Source organism: Esox lucius, chromosome 12 (assembly GCF_011004845.1).
Source record: "Esox lucius isolate fEsoLuc1 chromosome 12, fEsoLuc1.pri, whole genome shotgun sequence".
Classification (NCBI taxonomy): Eukaryota; Metazoa; Chordata; class Actinopteri; order Esociformes; family Esocidae; genus Esox; species Esox lucius.
Window position 1 is genome coordinate 30875761 of NC_047580.1, and position 13693 is coordinate 30889453.

Below are 13693 nucleotides of genomic sequence, written 5' to 3' on the forward strand. Positions count from 1 at the left end.
AAAGATCCGCTATTTTTTTTTTTTTTAAAAGTGCCGTGTCCATGTGAAACACTGCAGCCCTATGGGAACTGTTTGCTCAGGAAAGGTTGGCAAAATATCGATTCCCACAGTTGCTGTCCAATAAACTTATATGCCACTAGGGTTATTTAAAAGGGACTCATTTTAATCGTGGAAATCTTTATTGTCTCATTAGTAAAACACAGCTAAAAAAAAAGTCCAACAGGCAAACAAATTAATGACTAATACTACGAGTACACAGTGGGGATTTAGCGATGTGTGACAACGGAAAATAACTGAATAACACTGAAGGTGAGGCTTGCTTTAAGGAGAGAATAGAGACATTGTCTCTGTCCTGTGTGTAATACAGGAGTAACCCTATAGTAAATGTCTCCACAAAGAAATGAACAAACAAAACCACTCAAACAATATAATTTCTGTAAACCAAGTGCAGTAGACTTCGAAAGTGAACACTTTTTGTAGTTTTCCCTTTTTTTAAATACTTAGAAAAATACAATAAAACCTACGAATGAAGAAAAAGAACTGACTTAAACACACACACACACACACACAATACTTACAGTTGACCTATATGCACGTTCACTCATTCTCTGCATGAAAAGGTATTGAGCAGTTTACCTACAATGCTGTATATTCAGACAGTTTCATCATCATCATAATAATCTCACACCGTTTAAACAGCCCAGTAAGAGATTGACACCAGTCCCAGTGTTCTGTTCAGTAACTCGCTGCAGTGAAATGGGTCCTCACCATACTGCTGTAGGACAGAGGGTGTGGGGGAGCCTGGTGGAAAAACAAGCCGGACGACCGGCTCATTGGGATGGCAGGGCCGCTGTGGCAAGGGAACGGTGCAGGTGGGCGCCGAGTCTTGGGTGCCGAAACGGGACGCAGCGAGGGCTTCTGTGGTAGGGCCGTGCAGGGGTTGACGGGGCGGGACGGAACCTCATGTGAACTTCATTGTCCGGACATCTGTGTGCGCCTCAGGTTGTCCTTAACGCGTACAAACTCTGGGACTCCTCTCTCCTGCTCCTCCCGACGCCGGATCTCCTCCTGCTCGTACTGAAACACCACAGTAGACTCGGTAGCATGTAGAGACCCCATCTTGAACATGGCTATAGCTTTCTCCTGTTGTCGTAAACATTAAAAGCACAGTGCTACTCTTTATATATACACCCCCCCCCCCCCTTTTATTTGTGCATGCGTGTTACCTCCAGCAAGATCTGCTGTCTCTTGCGTAGCTCCATCTCCAGTTCTAATGGAGGCCTCAGGGCCAGTTCCTGTTCTCTGTGCTGCTCCAGTCTCCTCTGCTCCAGGACACGCTTGAGCTCAGGCTTTTCTCCCGGTAGCAGGCCTCTGAGAAGGGGCACAGGCAACCTATCTGCATTACTGGACCCAGCAGAACATCCAACATGGATGCATGGCCAGAAAATAAGTTAGCTAAACCAGAAGAGAGGTGTTTTGGCTGGAATCTGGTGAGTATTTTTATTTGTTCAAATTGTACATTTCTATAGGTTCTAGTGTTTACAAAAGTCCACAGCCTTTTAAGGAACAGAACTACCAAAACTTTAAAAAAAAAGAAATTATTCAGCGTGCATGGATGGGTTTTTAAAATGGATTCCATGGATTAATTCAGCTTTCAAAGTCTACCATCAGGAATAAAAGGGTCAGAGATTCGTGCAAACATGATATAAGTTTGATGTAACGGATGAGCAATCATGGAGTCTGCTCTTCTGTGAAATACAAACTTCTCACATTCACCAGCCCACAGCAAATCCCCGCTTTAAACAGTTTTAGATTTTTACAGAAATGCATTTACTGACCAGTCTTAAAAATGCATACACATGCGTGCGCACAGTTTCCTCGTGGGGCCCCGTAGTTTACAGTAGATTTGAAAAGCATGCACGCATGCAAGCCGTTCACCTGAACCCACCGTTTGGTGCTGAGCAGTAGTTCGCGGTGTAGGTCGTGGTGACTGGGCGTGTCCACCATGGCACCGTTCAGCTTCACTCTGGGCTGCTGTAGCTGGGACTGGGTCACCTCCGGCACCTCATCTCCCTCCAGGGACCGCTGGGAGGTGGGCTCGCGGCACACATAGTTCTCTATGGGAGACAAGGCTTCACTAAAGCTGCGTTCACACCTTTTCACATCACCATTGAAATACCAGTTATTGGGATTGGAGAAAAAAAGAAAATAGACAAAAGGAGTTGGGCTGCATGTCTAAACATAACTCTCTAGCCTGACTTCACATCTTTGTTCTTGTAAGCGCTGTTGTGGTCAGGCAATTCAAAGTGTGGGCATGAGAATGCAAACTGACAGGCACTCAGGCTACCACAACGAAATGCGTTTCATCAAATCTTAGATGACATGATTTATGAACTGAAATAAGCTTTTACTTGATACATACCTTTTCTGTGATGGCGAAATCCTGGACGCTGAGGAAGCACCTGTGATGAAAGGGGAGAGAAAATGGTTTCTCTTTAGCGGAGTACAACAAACATTGAGCAACACAAGGTCCCATTACCAAGGGCATGGTGTTGCACATTACCCTATAGTGACCTCACCAAAACAAAGGGCATGGTGTTGCACATTACCCTATAGTGACCTCACCAAAACAAAGGGCATGGTGTAACACATTACCCTATAGTGACCTCACCAAAACAAAGGGCATGGTGTAACACTTTACCCTATAGTGACCTCACCAAAACAAAGGGAATGGTGTAAAACATTTTAGATTTACACCATTTACCCTTTAGTGACCTCACAAAAACCTTAATGAAATGAAGGTGCACCATGGAAACCTGAAATCCCTTTATTTCTGTATTTTTATTGGTGTGTACGCATCTTTCCACAGAACACCTTTTAATTAAACAGTGGTATGCAATCAGGTCATGCCAATGTAAATCAAGCTGCGTGCCGAATCCGCCCCTGTGGGATCTAACCCCAGGTTGTGTAATATAGATGCTAAATAAAGTGCCAGCCTTGGCCAGGCTGCCTGCTGTGCTGCTGACACACGACAGTTGTATTTACCAATGTGGTACTGAAGGGGCGGACGGCTGAGTTATGTCATGTGCTGTGTCACCCTATCAGAGCGTCAGGTCTGATCCCCCTGCTTCCTCGTCAAAAGTCTTTACTAAAGTAATACTTTAGGACAGGGCTGCTCAATCCTGTTCCTGGAGAGCTACCATCCTATTGGTTCTCCAACCCTAATTTTGCACACCAGATTCTAATAATGAGCTGGATGAAACACTAAAAGTCAGGTTAGTCAACTGGGGTTGGAGAGAAAACCTGCTGGAGGGTAGATCTCCAGGAGCAGGATTGAGCAGCACTGCTTTAGGAAGTATACAAATGGCTACCACAGCTAGTGACAGATAATCAATGGTTCCCACTCAATTCTAAAGACACAGTCAGACTCAGCAGCCACACGGTTTAAATCAGAAACAAAAGGCAACAGTTCGATTCCAGTCAGAATAACTGTACAAATAGGCAGTTCTATACCTTTTTGGCTGTAGACGCTAGTGCTGACCAGATTAAACTGGTTATACAGGCAATGAGTTTACCAGTTAAATGTCCAGGGTTAGAGGTTCCAAGTCAACTCATTTAAAATAAATTGTAAGTTTGACCCTAAACCGGAAATTTACTTTTGCCTCACGGGGACCGGCAAAAGGTCCCAATGAGTCAAAAAAAATTCTGGTTTTACTATACTCATAGGGACATATGGTCCCCATGAGTTTAGTAAGAACGAACACACACACATGCACGCACGCACGCACGCACGAAACCTCTCCTTTGGAAGCAGGCCTAATGAATGGTATCACATTAACCAGGAGACAAACGACAGACGGCAGCTGTTGTGGTTGTTCTGTGACTGGCCTTTCACCCACAGACCGTCAAAGACAACCTTAGAAACATCTAGCTCCGGGCCACAAGAAACATCAATGAGTGCATACCCTGGCATTGAACGGGCTGGCGTTCTGCCTCAATGCGTGGGAGATACAGCCATGGGGGAAAATCTGCAATTTGGTGCCGAAGCCAATTAACTAGCCAGCATGTTCTGGGCCTTGTAGACGGACCACTGGGCCCGGTGTGACAAGACAGTTTAGAACACGTCACTCTACATTAAAGACTCTGTATTGGGCCACAGACTAACTGCTATCTATAGCAGCGTGTTATAAGCTGTGCTCTCTTGGTTCCCTCCCCCATGTGGCTACATGCAGGTCCCAGCAGGGTGCTGACCTAGAAATGGAGGACAAAGAGGAACAGGTAGCAAGCAGAGTGACTCACTTTTAGCCCAGGTCAGACAGGGGCAGATTCAGAGTTAAGGATCTGGTGAGGGGCCAGTCACCAGCTACACCAATCTGATGTATTCTCTCCACAGACACTAACACTAACCATGTATTGTCAATTAACCAGTTTGAATAATTACAGCACATGGCATTATGCTTAATCACAAGAACCATGTATGGATTTATTGTGGGGACAAACTCCTAGATTGCAAGTGTGTCATTGTATTAGTTATGTCAAATCAGTTCAATAGGCAGGGGGACAATTTTAGCCCACAACCCACTGGGCCACCTTGTGGCCATCAGGGGGAACCGAGTAGTCAGACCTGATGCAAAATCCCAGAACAAGTTCAATATTAGTCTTTAATAATAAGTTGTAGGCTGTGCGTCTATTAAAATGACTACGCTTGGGTGCAATGAACGTATAATGACTTTCATGAAACGAAAGCATCCAACTTATATTTAGTTAAGCACTATGCATGTATCCAAATTGAAAATCGAATATTAAGTGAAGGGGAAATCATTATTTAACCAACTTGCCTAAAAAACACACAACATAGCTAACTCTGTTAACTTGCATATTGTATTTATGCGTATTTATTTTCCATGCAACACTTTTCATAATTGAACTTAATTTACTTTAACAATGTTATTATGGTATAGTGTGTAACACTTATATAGGTATAATAGTTATTAGGGCAGTCATAAATCTATGAAATCACTTCTGAAGATTTTCACCCAAAGCAAATGTTCGTAATAATTGCCGTCATCTAACGTCATACAGTATATTTTTTGTACTACGTGCTTTTAACGACAGCGATTCCAGCAGCCCAGACCCAAGAAATCAACTTTTAGGGCTACTCACTCAATATGAACAGGAGAGCCTCGTATGGGCGTTGACAAGTGAGGTGAAGTCAGGAGTCATTTCTGTTGAAGCAGTGTGCGGTACTGCTGCAAGATGTTCATCATTGAGGCTGCATCTGCGCTTGGACTTGTATTGTAGCATCGGGTGACAGTTTTTGTATTTCGTTACATGCTTGCTCAGGAAGTGCCTCTGCAAATTGTACTCTTTAAAAACTATGAGGCTAGCTTAACAAATTAAGCAAGTTGCTTTACCTGCGACATCTGCAAATAAATATTTTCCTGTCAATAGTTTTTTAAATACCCTGCTTTTATCCTCAACTTTTCTTAGGCTCATTTCCATAGATCGCCGGCCATCAATTGCGTATAGTACGTACAAATGATAACTTCCACGCGTGGATTGTGGTGCTGGTCCCTACGTATCATAGCAACGCAAATACCTTGTTTCAACTTAAGGGTATTTTAAACAGACAGTATGATACTGCTGTACTTACTACTGGGAGTGCCACGGGACTTTTCATTTGAAAATAAATAAATATTCAGCAGTACATAAAGTAACGTAATCTAAGAACCTAGTCGGGTATTTTTTATTATTTAAAAAGTTTTGGATGTATCGGCCCGGGGGCCTTATCTCGCCCAGGTCTGTTCTAGAGCATTCCACTCTGTAATGCTCTACTATTGTCGAGGTATAAACACAAAAGTTGTCTTGCCTTCACTAGAACGTCAGAAAACAACTAAAACCCAGGAGCAACACCTGCAATACGACTAATAACGAACACTGAATCAAATCTTTAAACATCGTCGATCATCACAGACCACATACTTCCCGGCGCTAATTATACGGTCAACACCACCATCGTCACCTAGCCGTAACAGGTAGCCAATAGACAACCCGTGTGATAGCTGCGCCACCAGGTCAGACATTAGCTTAAATAAACACACTCACTTTCTTTGCGTTGTATGACCCTTCCATGGCACGGTCGCCACGGTCCCCAGTTTCTATCAAGCTACGTGTCCCCCTCTCACCCTCTCCCATTCACTAGTCCATTGTCAAACGCCACGCACCTCTACACAGACAGGTGTCTGCTCCATTGCTGATCCAAAATCAAACATAGTAGCGTTGTCGCTGAGGAGGACTGTCTGTAGGTTATAGTCTGACGACTTAACCTGCCAGTTGTCCACACACACACACACACACACACACACACACACACACACACACACACACACACACACACACACACACACACACACACACGCAGTAGACCAGCCTCTGTAATCCAATTACACAAATCAAGATTAAGGGATAATTCCAAATAGCACCCTATCCCCTACATGGTGCAATGAAAGTCGTAGGTATGTGTTGCATTTTACACCCCCTCCCCCCGATTAGGACATCAGATTAGCCAATTGTTGTGGACATCCCGCTTTTAACCACTCCAAATTACAAAATGCAACCCAGACTGAACAAGCAGAGTTGCTGCTATATGCTGCAATTAAACCAAGATACTAACATGGCATTGATAGTAATGTTCCCATTAAGTGTCCATGAGATTCTGAAAGTTTCAGGAAAATAATTGCTTGGTTGCACTAAGGTTGTGTTGCCAATAGCAGCAATACAAGGATGATACAGTAACAGGCCCGGGGGAACCAAGCAACAGTGTATGCTTGGTACTTGATGCTAGACAGGATTAGTATAGTAATTAGAGCCAGTTTCCCACACACCTAGTTCCTATATGCAGATTATCCATAAGGGGACACATTTTAAGACTAGTCCAGAACAATTCTTTGTTACTTTTTTAATCCAGCTCATCAAAATGGTCCTGGAAGCGTGTTTTAGACCAGGACTAGGTTTGCGTCTGGGAAACCATTCCATTCTTCGTCTCACAGGTGCAAAAACGCTTTTTAAAATAGTGTTATTTTCACACCAATCTGTAAACATTAATTACTACCAGTTTAGCTCTTCAGTGCTACAGATAGATGACGGGAAGTAGAAACAAATGAATAACACATTTCACTGAAATGCACCCTCATAACACAAGATATAGAATATAAAAATGTCATGGTTTTCATTATCAAACCCGGTCTCGTTCTATTCAGATTACACGTGCCAGGGAGGCTAACAGGTTTATCTGGTCAAACAATGGAAATATGCATGCCTCCGCTTTGAGGATAGCTTCTGTTGCAATGACGTTGGTTGCTCCTTGGTCCATTGGTCTTTCCTTTCCGGTAACACTCCAATCGATGTTATTCGTGTTCAACTGCTCAGCCTGTGTACATGTAACGCTAAAAACGATTTATCAAAAGACAAAATCCAGACAAATACATTACAGATTTACGTTGGCAGTGGTCATCAGCTGTTACAATGGCAAACGGTATGCAACTGTTTTCAGTATATATGTATAAAACATGTTTAGTAGGATTTCTTAAAACTAGCTAACTTTAGCCACCAGGAAGTTTCCAGCTAGAAACCTAACTACTACAGTAAATGGTAGCCAGCATACGAACTGTGAAGACGTGGCAATTTGTAAAAACCATAAGGCCCTAAATGAAAGTTTGTTTGAAATGCACAATTTGTTAACTCAAAAAAGTTAATTATTCAAAATTAAAACAACTCCGCTAAGTTAATGCCCATCTTTCACCGAGCAGTGTATTCATTCGATGGTTTACTGGTGTTCGCCTTGCTGTTCATCTGTACGTGTGCCTACCTGAAGAAAGTGCCTCGCGTAAATGGTTGGCTCCTATCGGAGAAGAGAGGAGTCTGGGGAGTGTTCTATAAAGGTATTAAATAGGCAGTTGTTAACAAGATGGCAGTGCCTCCAACAAATACCATGCTGGAGGTTGATAATTTATCAACCGCATTTTTTAAGCCGGCATGCCTGAAGCATAATAAATTGTATTTTTATTAATATGGTGATTAAGGTTATGAAACGTGATTTTGTTTGCAACTTGGTGTCACCTTAACTGTCTTTGTTCTTGTCTCACCAGCCTCTGTGATTGGCAACAGACTTCACCTGGCTGTGGCTCTATCCTGTGTGACCATGGCCTTCTATGTCCTCTTTCTAAAGTGACCAAGTGATAGTGTGGACTGTGTAATCAACACATCAGGACAGTCTGGTCCCTTATATATTTTACTGTGAACGCAAACAGAGCTGTCGACACAGCACAAATACATTTATGACCAGGCTGTCTGGGCAGTGGTGGTGAACTTGGACCAGTGCACAATATGGCGAGGGAACGTTTGTCTCTTCGGTGCGTTAACATGTGTGCCACATACTGCACTTTCCAAACAACTTAGGCATTATTTGATGGACCGGTGAAAGAGGTCCCTAACACTGAAGGGGAGGGGTCAACAACTAGAGTGTGGTTGTGTTCCCTGGTTCAGACAGCGCATGCATCAACCATTGGTTGTGTGCCACATAGTCAATGGTTTCCATCACTGACAGACTGCTGTATTGTATGGAGTGGTTAGCTGATCAATACCCAAGCCTTGTAAGACCAGTGAAGTTTCTGCATTGTCTGAACAAAGGAATATCTCCCATGTCTAGTCTGTGCTCAAAATTATTTAGTTAATTCCTCGGTTCCATGCTGTACATTCAAATGGGTGAGGGGGTTTTAGATGATTTTTTTTTACTGGTAGTAATATAATGGCTGTTGTATTTATAGCTGTTTAGTGTAGTGAAGAATGAAGAAGACTTCATAATTTCATGCATCTAGTGCCTTTGGACAAGTGTATTTGCAGAACCAATATAAAACAGCTGTTCATTCAACATGAATCTTTCATTTACTGATGTGTGACACTAATGATCTGCCAAAAGTGACATACAGCTTAAAGCATTTTCTACTGCCAGTACTTCATCCCTTTTACAGTACATTGATTCATGGTTTATGTTTTAATAAGTGGGGTTTTCTATGATGTGTATAATAGAAGATGAGACTGAAAATACGTTGCCTTTGTAAATTAATAAAACGTCTTTTATAAGATGTTTGATTATTATTCAAGGTCTATTAAATTCAATGCATTCCCATGTTACCGTATATGGCCACATGAGGGCACTCTATTATTTTACAGCCAACTCGTTCTCCCCGAATTTCCCACAATTCCTAGCACGATATAAATTCAGCAACGCGGATGCTCTGTATTTTTTGTTTTGTTTGAGTGGTGGTGTGTTTGTTGTGCGAGTGTTGTGTGCGAGTGAATGTTTGTGGTTTTGTGTGGGAATGAGTGTATGTTTGTTTTATGTTTGTAAGTCTAGCTACCAAATAAACTACACGGTGATCTTATTTGATCTGGTCGGGGTTGGCCTTACCCCGATTCAGAAATGATAGTACCCGACATGCGAGCCGCTGAGGCGATGAGCATGAAGCTTCGACAAAATTCAGGGCCTCCACAAGAAATTGTGGTCGGAAGTGATGACTCGATCAGATATACTAGTGCCGGGGAGAGTTTTGTCTCCACACCGGTCAATGAGTATAAATGCGATTCTGATCTGCCATAAATTCGAAAATGCTGGCCTGAATTTGCGAGTTGTAGTTGGCTACTGACTCCAATCTAAAGTTTGTTTGGAAATTAGATAACTGTTACACACGTGAGCAATTTCGCAAGCGTGTGGGCAATTTAAGTGAATTGTGCTACGTTTGTTGCATAGTTATTGTTTGTGGTGCTGCTTCGCGTATTTTTTGTTTTAAAAGTCCAATTGAGTTTCCGCTCAGTGTTCTTTAATTCAGAGTACATTCTGCTAATGTAGTGTTTGCACGAGATCCATGTCCAACAATAGCGTTAGTTTTTTTTTCTATTGGAAAAAACTCCAGGTACTTTCAATCTTTTCATTGAATGTTTAATGATCTTTTTAGCAGTGCTGTTTAGTGGAAATTCTGTGGGTTGTACATGGAGTGAGATACTAGGTGGAGTAGAATCCCCCATCGTGCTTCCTCGAGTATCCCCTGTTTGTCGAGGCGTTGTGATGAGATTCTGTGGAGACAAAAGGAAGATTGACTCTTATCACATATTGGTAGTGAAATGCACGCTCCAGGCCAGTAAGCCGTTTTGAATAAAGGCCAACTGTCTTTTTTCTTTGATAATAAAAAAATATGTATAGCGATTTGAGGGTGAGAAAAAGAATTGTCATCTACCAAACAAGGCTTTAAATGCCCAATCTCAGATGAGGGACAGTTCAGGAGTTATTAAAAAGGAAGCAGTGTCACACATTTGGCCCGTACCCTTGAGCATTTGGTTAGAGCTGGGACCACAGTACTTTAGAATTCTCAGTACTTATGCCTGTATTCAAAAAGCTGAATAAATACGTCTAAGTCACAAAAAGCAGATAATCATAGGTTTTGTCAGGTAGCTTGATTTTTATCTATTTACCATTCTTCCCAAATCACATTGGCCTGTTTTATAACAAGTCTACCTGATTATAACTTTGATTTTGCTAATACAGAACCTGCGTTCCTGAGTTTTTGATCAAGTTATAGATCAAAAATCAAGTTATAGAAAACTCACCTATTGTTCCCTCAATGCTGTAGATGGAAGATTTTTGTGAGCTCATCCATACTTTGACTGACGGATCCTTCTCACATACCGTAGCTTCATTTTGCCCCCGGTTCTTCAGAGTCCTCCTAAAGAGTTAGTTTTAAATCCACTGCTGATGTGAAAAGGGCTTTATAAAATACATTTGATTGTTACAGTTCCCGCTACCAGTACCACTGGACTACAGCAACTTTGCCGTCGAGCTTGTTTCTCAGTTTTTCCTGTGCTTTGTGACTTTTGACCCCAAGCCTACGGTTTCGGGCTCACTTACCCGTGGTCGTCAGTAACAGTCTCCATCTGGTACAAGGTCTCGTTCTTACTTCTGAGGAACTCTTTGTGGTGGTCATAGGTTGATTTTAGATGGAAGTCAAGGCTGTCATTGGGTGCCTTGGTTGGGAGAGCGTACAGTATAGTAGGTATTACCTTTATTTTCTGTGGAATGTCAGAGTTTTTGGGGGATTGCAAGACTTCAAGTCAAAATGTTGCACCTTTGGTTGTTTCTTCATTCAGTTATCCCTTTATGTTCTGAATAAAGATTTGAAAATATTAATTCACAAATATCGCTAAAATCCGATTGAGAATTTCTTTATGTTCATGGTTAGTAATATATCTCTACTTTTATATTGTGTCGAAGAGGAAACAGACCAGCTTTGTCTGTGTACAGGAAACTGCCGCTATGATGCACAATATCCGTCTACAAAAGGTATTCTTACATACCTATAGCATTAGATCATGTCGTTATAGAAAGCTTAGATTTCCACTTAGCCATCAGAGACTGGAATGTTGACGTGTGTATATATACTGTATCTCACACAAGTGAGTACCCTCTTCACATTTTTGTAAATATTTGAGTATATCTGTTCATGTGACCACACTACAATGTGAAGTAGTGAGTGTACAGCTTGTATTAGGGTAAATTTGCTGTCCCCTCAAAATACCAACACAGACATTAATGTCTAAACCGCTGGCAACAAATGTGACTAAAGAAGCTGAGGGTAAAAGTGATGGTCTGGCCAAGCATGTCTCCCGACCTAAACCCTATTGAGCATCTGTGGGGCATCCTCAAACGGAAGGTGGAGGAGCGCAAGGTCCCTAACATCCAAAAGCTCTGTGATGTCATCACGGAGGAGTGGAAGAGGACTCCATTGGCTTCCTGTGAAACTCTGGTAAACACCATGCCAAAGAGGGTTAAGGCAGTGCTGGAAAATGATTGTGGCCACACAAAATATTCACACTTTGGGCCCAATTTGGACATTTTCACTTAGTGGTGTATTCGCTTTTGGTGCCAGCGGTTTAGACATTAATGGCTGTGTGTTGAGTTATTTTGAGGGGACAGCAAATGTACATTGTAATACAAGCTGTACACTCACTACTTTACATTGTAGCAAAGTGTCATTTCTTCAGTGTTGTCAAAGGGTGTACTCACTTTTGTGAGATACTGTATATAGGTTAACATTTACCTATAAGGTAAAAATAGGAAAAAAACAGAATTACCTGTATAAATGGCTTTGAAATGTAAAACACTAACGCTTTAAACATTGTTTGACACAAGGTTCTGAAAGGTTATTGTATGACAAAGCCACATAGCATCTACAGAAGATATTTTAAATATATCGGCCATTGAATACTTTTATGTATTAGCATTTAAAATTATTTAGAGAATTGCAGTAAGGACATGCCCGAAAAGCAGTAAAAATTGCTTTCTGAAGACAGTTCAATCCTTTTCTTTCAAAATGTGAATCCTTTGTTTTAGAGGAAGGGTTAGGACTAGTGTGGAATGGTAGAGAGTTTATGCTGACAGCAGCGGGCCAGATTCATGCTACAGCATATGTGGTGGATGTAATGTCCTTAGATCACTGGACCAAGCGAGGCCTCAAAACATTTGAACCTTAAATTGCTTGTTTCATCGTCATACATTTCAAATGGATTGTGCTTGTTAAAGGGGCAATGTGTTTTTACTGTATTACTAGCATAAAAAGAAAGCACAAATGACCGGCAGACATCTGTGGCTTTAAGTTAATGTTTAAAATTAATCAGAGTAACTGAAATATTGCCCCATATTAACTTTCACGCCGGTTCGTCGATCAATTTGCATTGACTTGTAATCTCCATATAGTCACATTAGACACTGGCAGTACAATCCTTCCCATCCTAAACCAACCTGGACTAGTTAGTAGTATAACAGTTTCGTTCAGTAAGGTAAGACAAGGTGACAAGTCATGTTATTGTTTTGAGGCAGTATTCTGCACAGGGCCCCTTTAACAGTCATGTTCATAAGATTTTCAAGGGGTGCCAATGATTATGGCTCTCACGCTTTTAAACAAAATAATATTTTTTAATTTTTTTCACTCAATTCAAAACATGCCATGACAAGAGACTTCGGTGAGTCTCTTGACTACAATCCACAGCTTTCAGTTTTCCACATTTTATATAAATTTGGACCTTTAGTGATAATACTTACTTGAGGGTCATGATACAGCACATTCCTTCGGATGCTGGCTAGAGTTGCCAAATCATTCAGACGACTCCACGGTTTCTCATTTTGTGCCAGGTGAGTTGGTTTATCAAATGTCTGTTTCTGTTCAGTTGGAAAGAATCCATGTGGGGTGTATATACTGTGAAATTATGTAGTCTTTTTTCATACTTTTTTTAATGTTATTCATGATTAAAGAAAAAAAGCAATTTTCTGTACATGACCAGCAATGTATGCTTGAAGTTACCTGACACTGCTTTCTTCCGGATAATGTGTAGTCGTTCTCAGGCTTAGGAAAAGGAAAGGGATCTCGTGTTCCTCCCATTATAATGCTGAAAATGTTTGCGAAGTTGCTGATGAAGGTGAATACATGCGTTTTGTCGTTAAACGCGTCACATTTCCAGCTCTAGAATGTTGACGGTTGCTAGGCGACTCATCGTAACTAACAATTGTGACACCTGATCCTCCGTCCTTTAGAAACATTTGAGTTTTAGATTTGTGGTTTTTTTTGTAGACCAATGTGTTTGTAAA

At 41.5% G+C, this 13693-nt stretch overlaps 3 protein-coding genes and 1 non-coding gene across 8 annotated transcripts; 2 read left to right on the forward strand and 2 right to left on the reverse strand.

Annotated features, from left to right (window-relative positions):
• Nucleotides 1-160: 160 nt before the first annotated feature.
• On the reverse strand, nt 161-7948 carry zgc:195245 (uncharacterized protein LOC565483 homolog). Of its 4 annotated transcripts, none has more exons than XM_010893356.4 (6): nt 7868-7948; nt 7319-7429; nt 2423-2462; nt 1949-2117; nt 1227-1371; nt 161-1077 (listed from the first exon to the last, which is right to left on the reverse strand). In XM_010893356.4, the coding sequence occupies exons 2-6, from the start codon at nt 7370-7372 to the stop codon at nt 973-975; spliced, it is 513 nt and encodes a 170-aa protein (XP_010891658.1). In that variant the 5' UTR covers nt 7373-7429; nt 7868-7948; the 3' UTR covers nt 161-972. The 4 variants fall into 4 exon arrangements, with proteins under 4 accessions (XP_010891658.1, XP_010891657.1, XP_010891659.2 ...); XM_010893355.4 differs by having other exon boundaries at nt 7319-7445; XM_010893357.4 differs by lacking the exons at nt 7319-7429; nt 7868-7948 and adding an exon at nt 6225-6310.
• LOC105023851 (protein kish-B) lies at nt 7342-9143 on the forward strand. Its single transcript, XM_010893353.3, has 3 exons — nt 7342-7534; nt 7809-7940; nt 8148-9143. Exons 1-3 carry the CDS (start codon nt 7525-7527, stop codon nt 8228-8230), a joined length of 225 nt encoding a protein of 74 aa, XP_010891655.1. The 5' UTR covers nt 7342-7524; the 3' UTR covers nt 8231-9143.
• Nucleotides 9144-9277: 134 nt separating this feature from the next.
• Nucleotides 9278-9653, forward strand: LOC114840607. Its single transcript, XR_003782730.2, has one exon.
• A 391-nt stretch (nt 9654-10044) lies between these two features.
• c12h1orf194 (chromosome 12 C1orf194 homolog) lies at nt 10045-13599 on the reverse strand. 2 transcript variants are annotated; one of them, XM_010893358.3, is made up of 5 exons: nt 13410-13599; nt 13151-13267; nt 10961-11121; nt 10663-10778; nt 10045-10131 (listed from the first exon to the last, which is right to left on the reverse strand). In XM_010893358.3, the coding sequence occupies exons 1-5, from the start codon at nt 13485-13487 to the stop codon at nt 10061-10063; spliced, it is 543 nt and encodes a 180-aa protein (XP_010891660.2). In that variant the 5' UTR covers nt 13488-13599; the 3' UTR covers nt 10045-10060. The 2 variants fall into 2 exon arrangements, with proteins under 2 accessions (XP_010891660.2, XP_010891662.2); XM_010893360.3 differs by having other exon boundaries at nt 10961-11076; nt 13410-13593.
• Nucleotides 13600-13693: the final 94 nt, after the last annotated feature.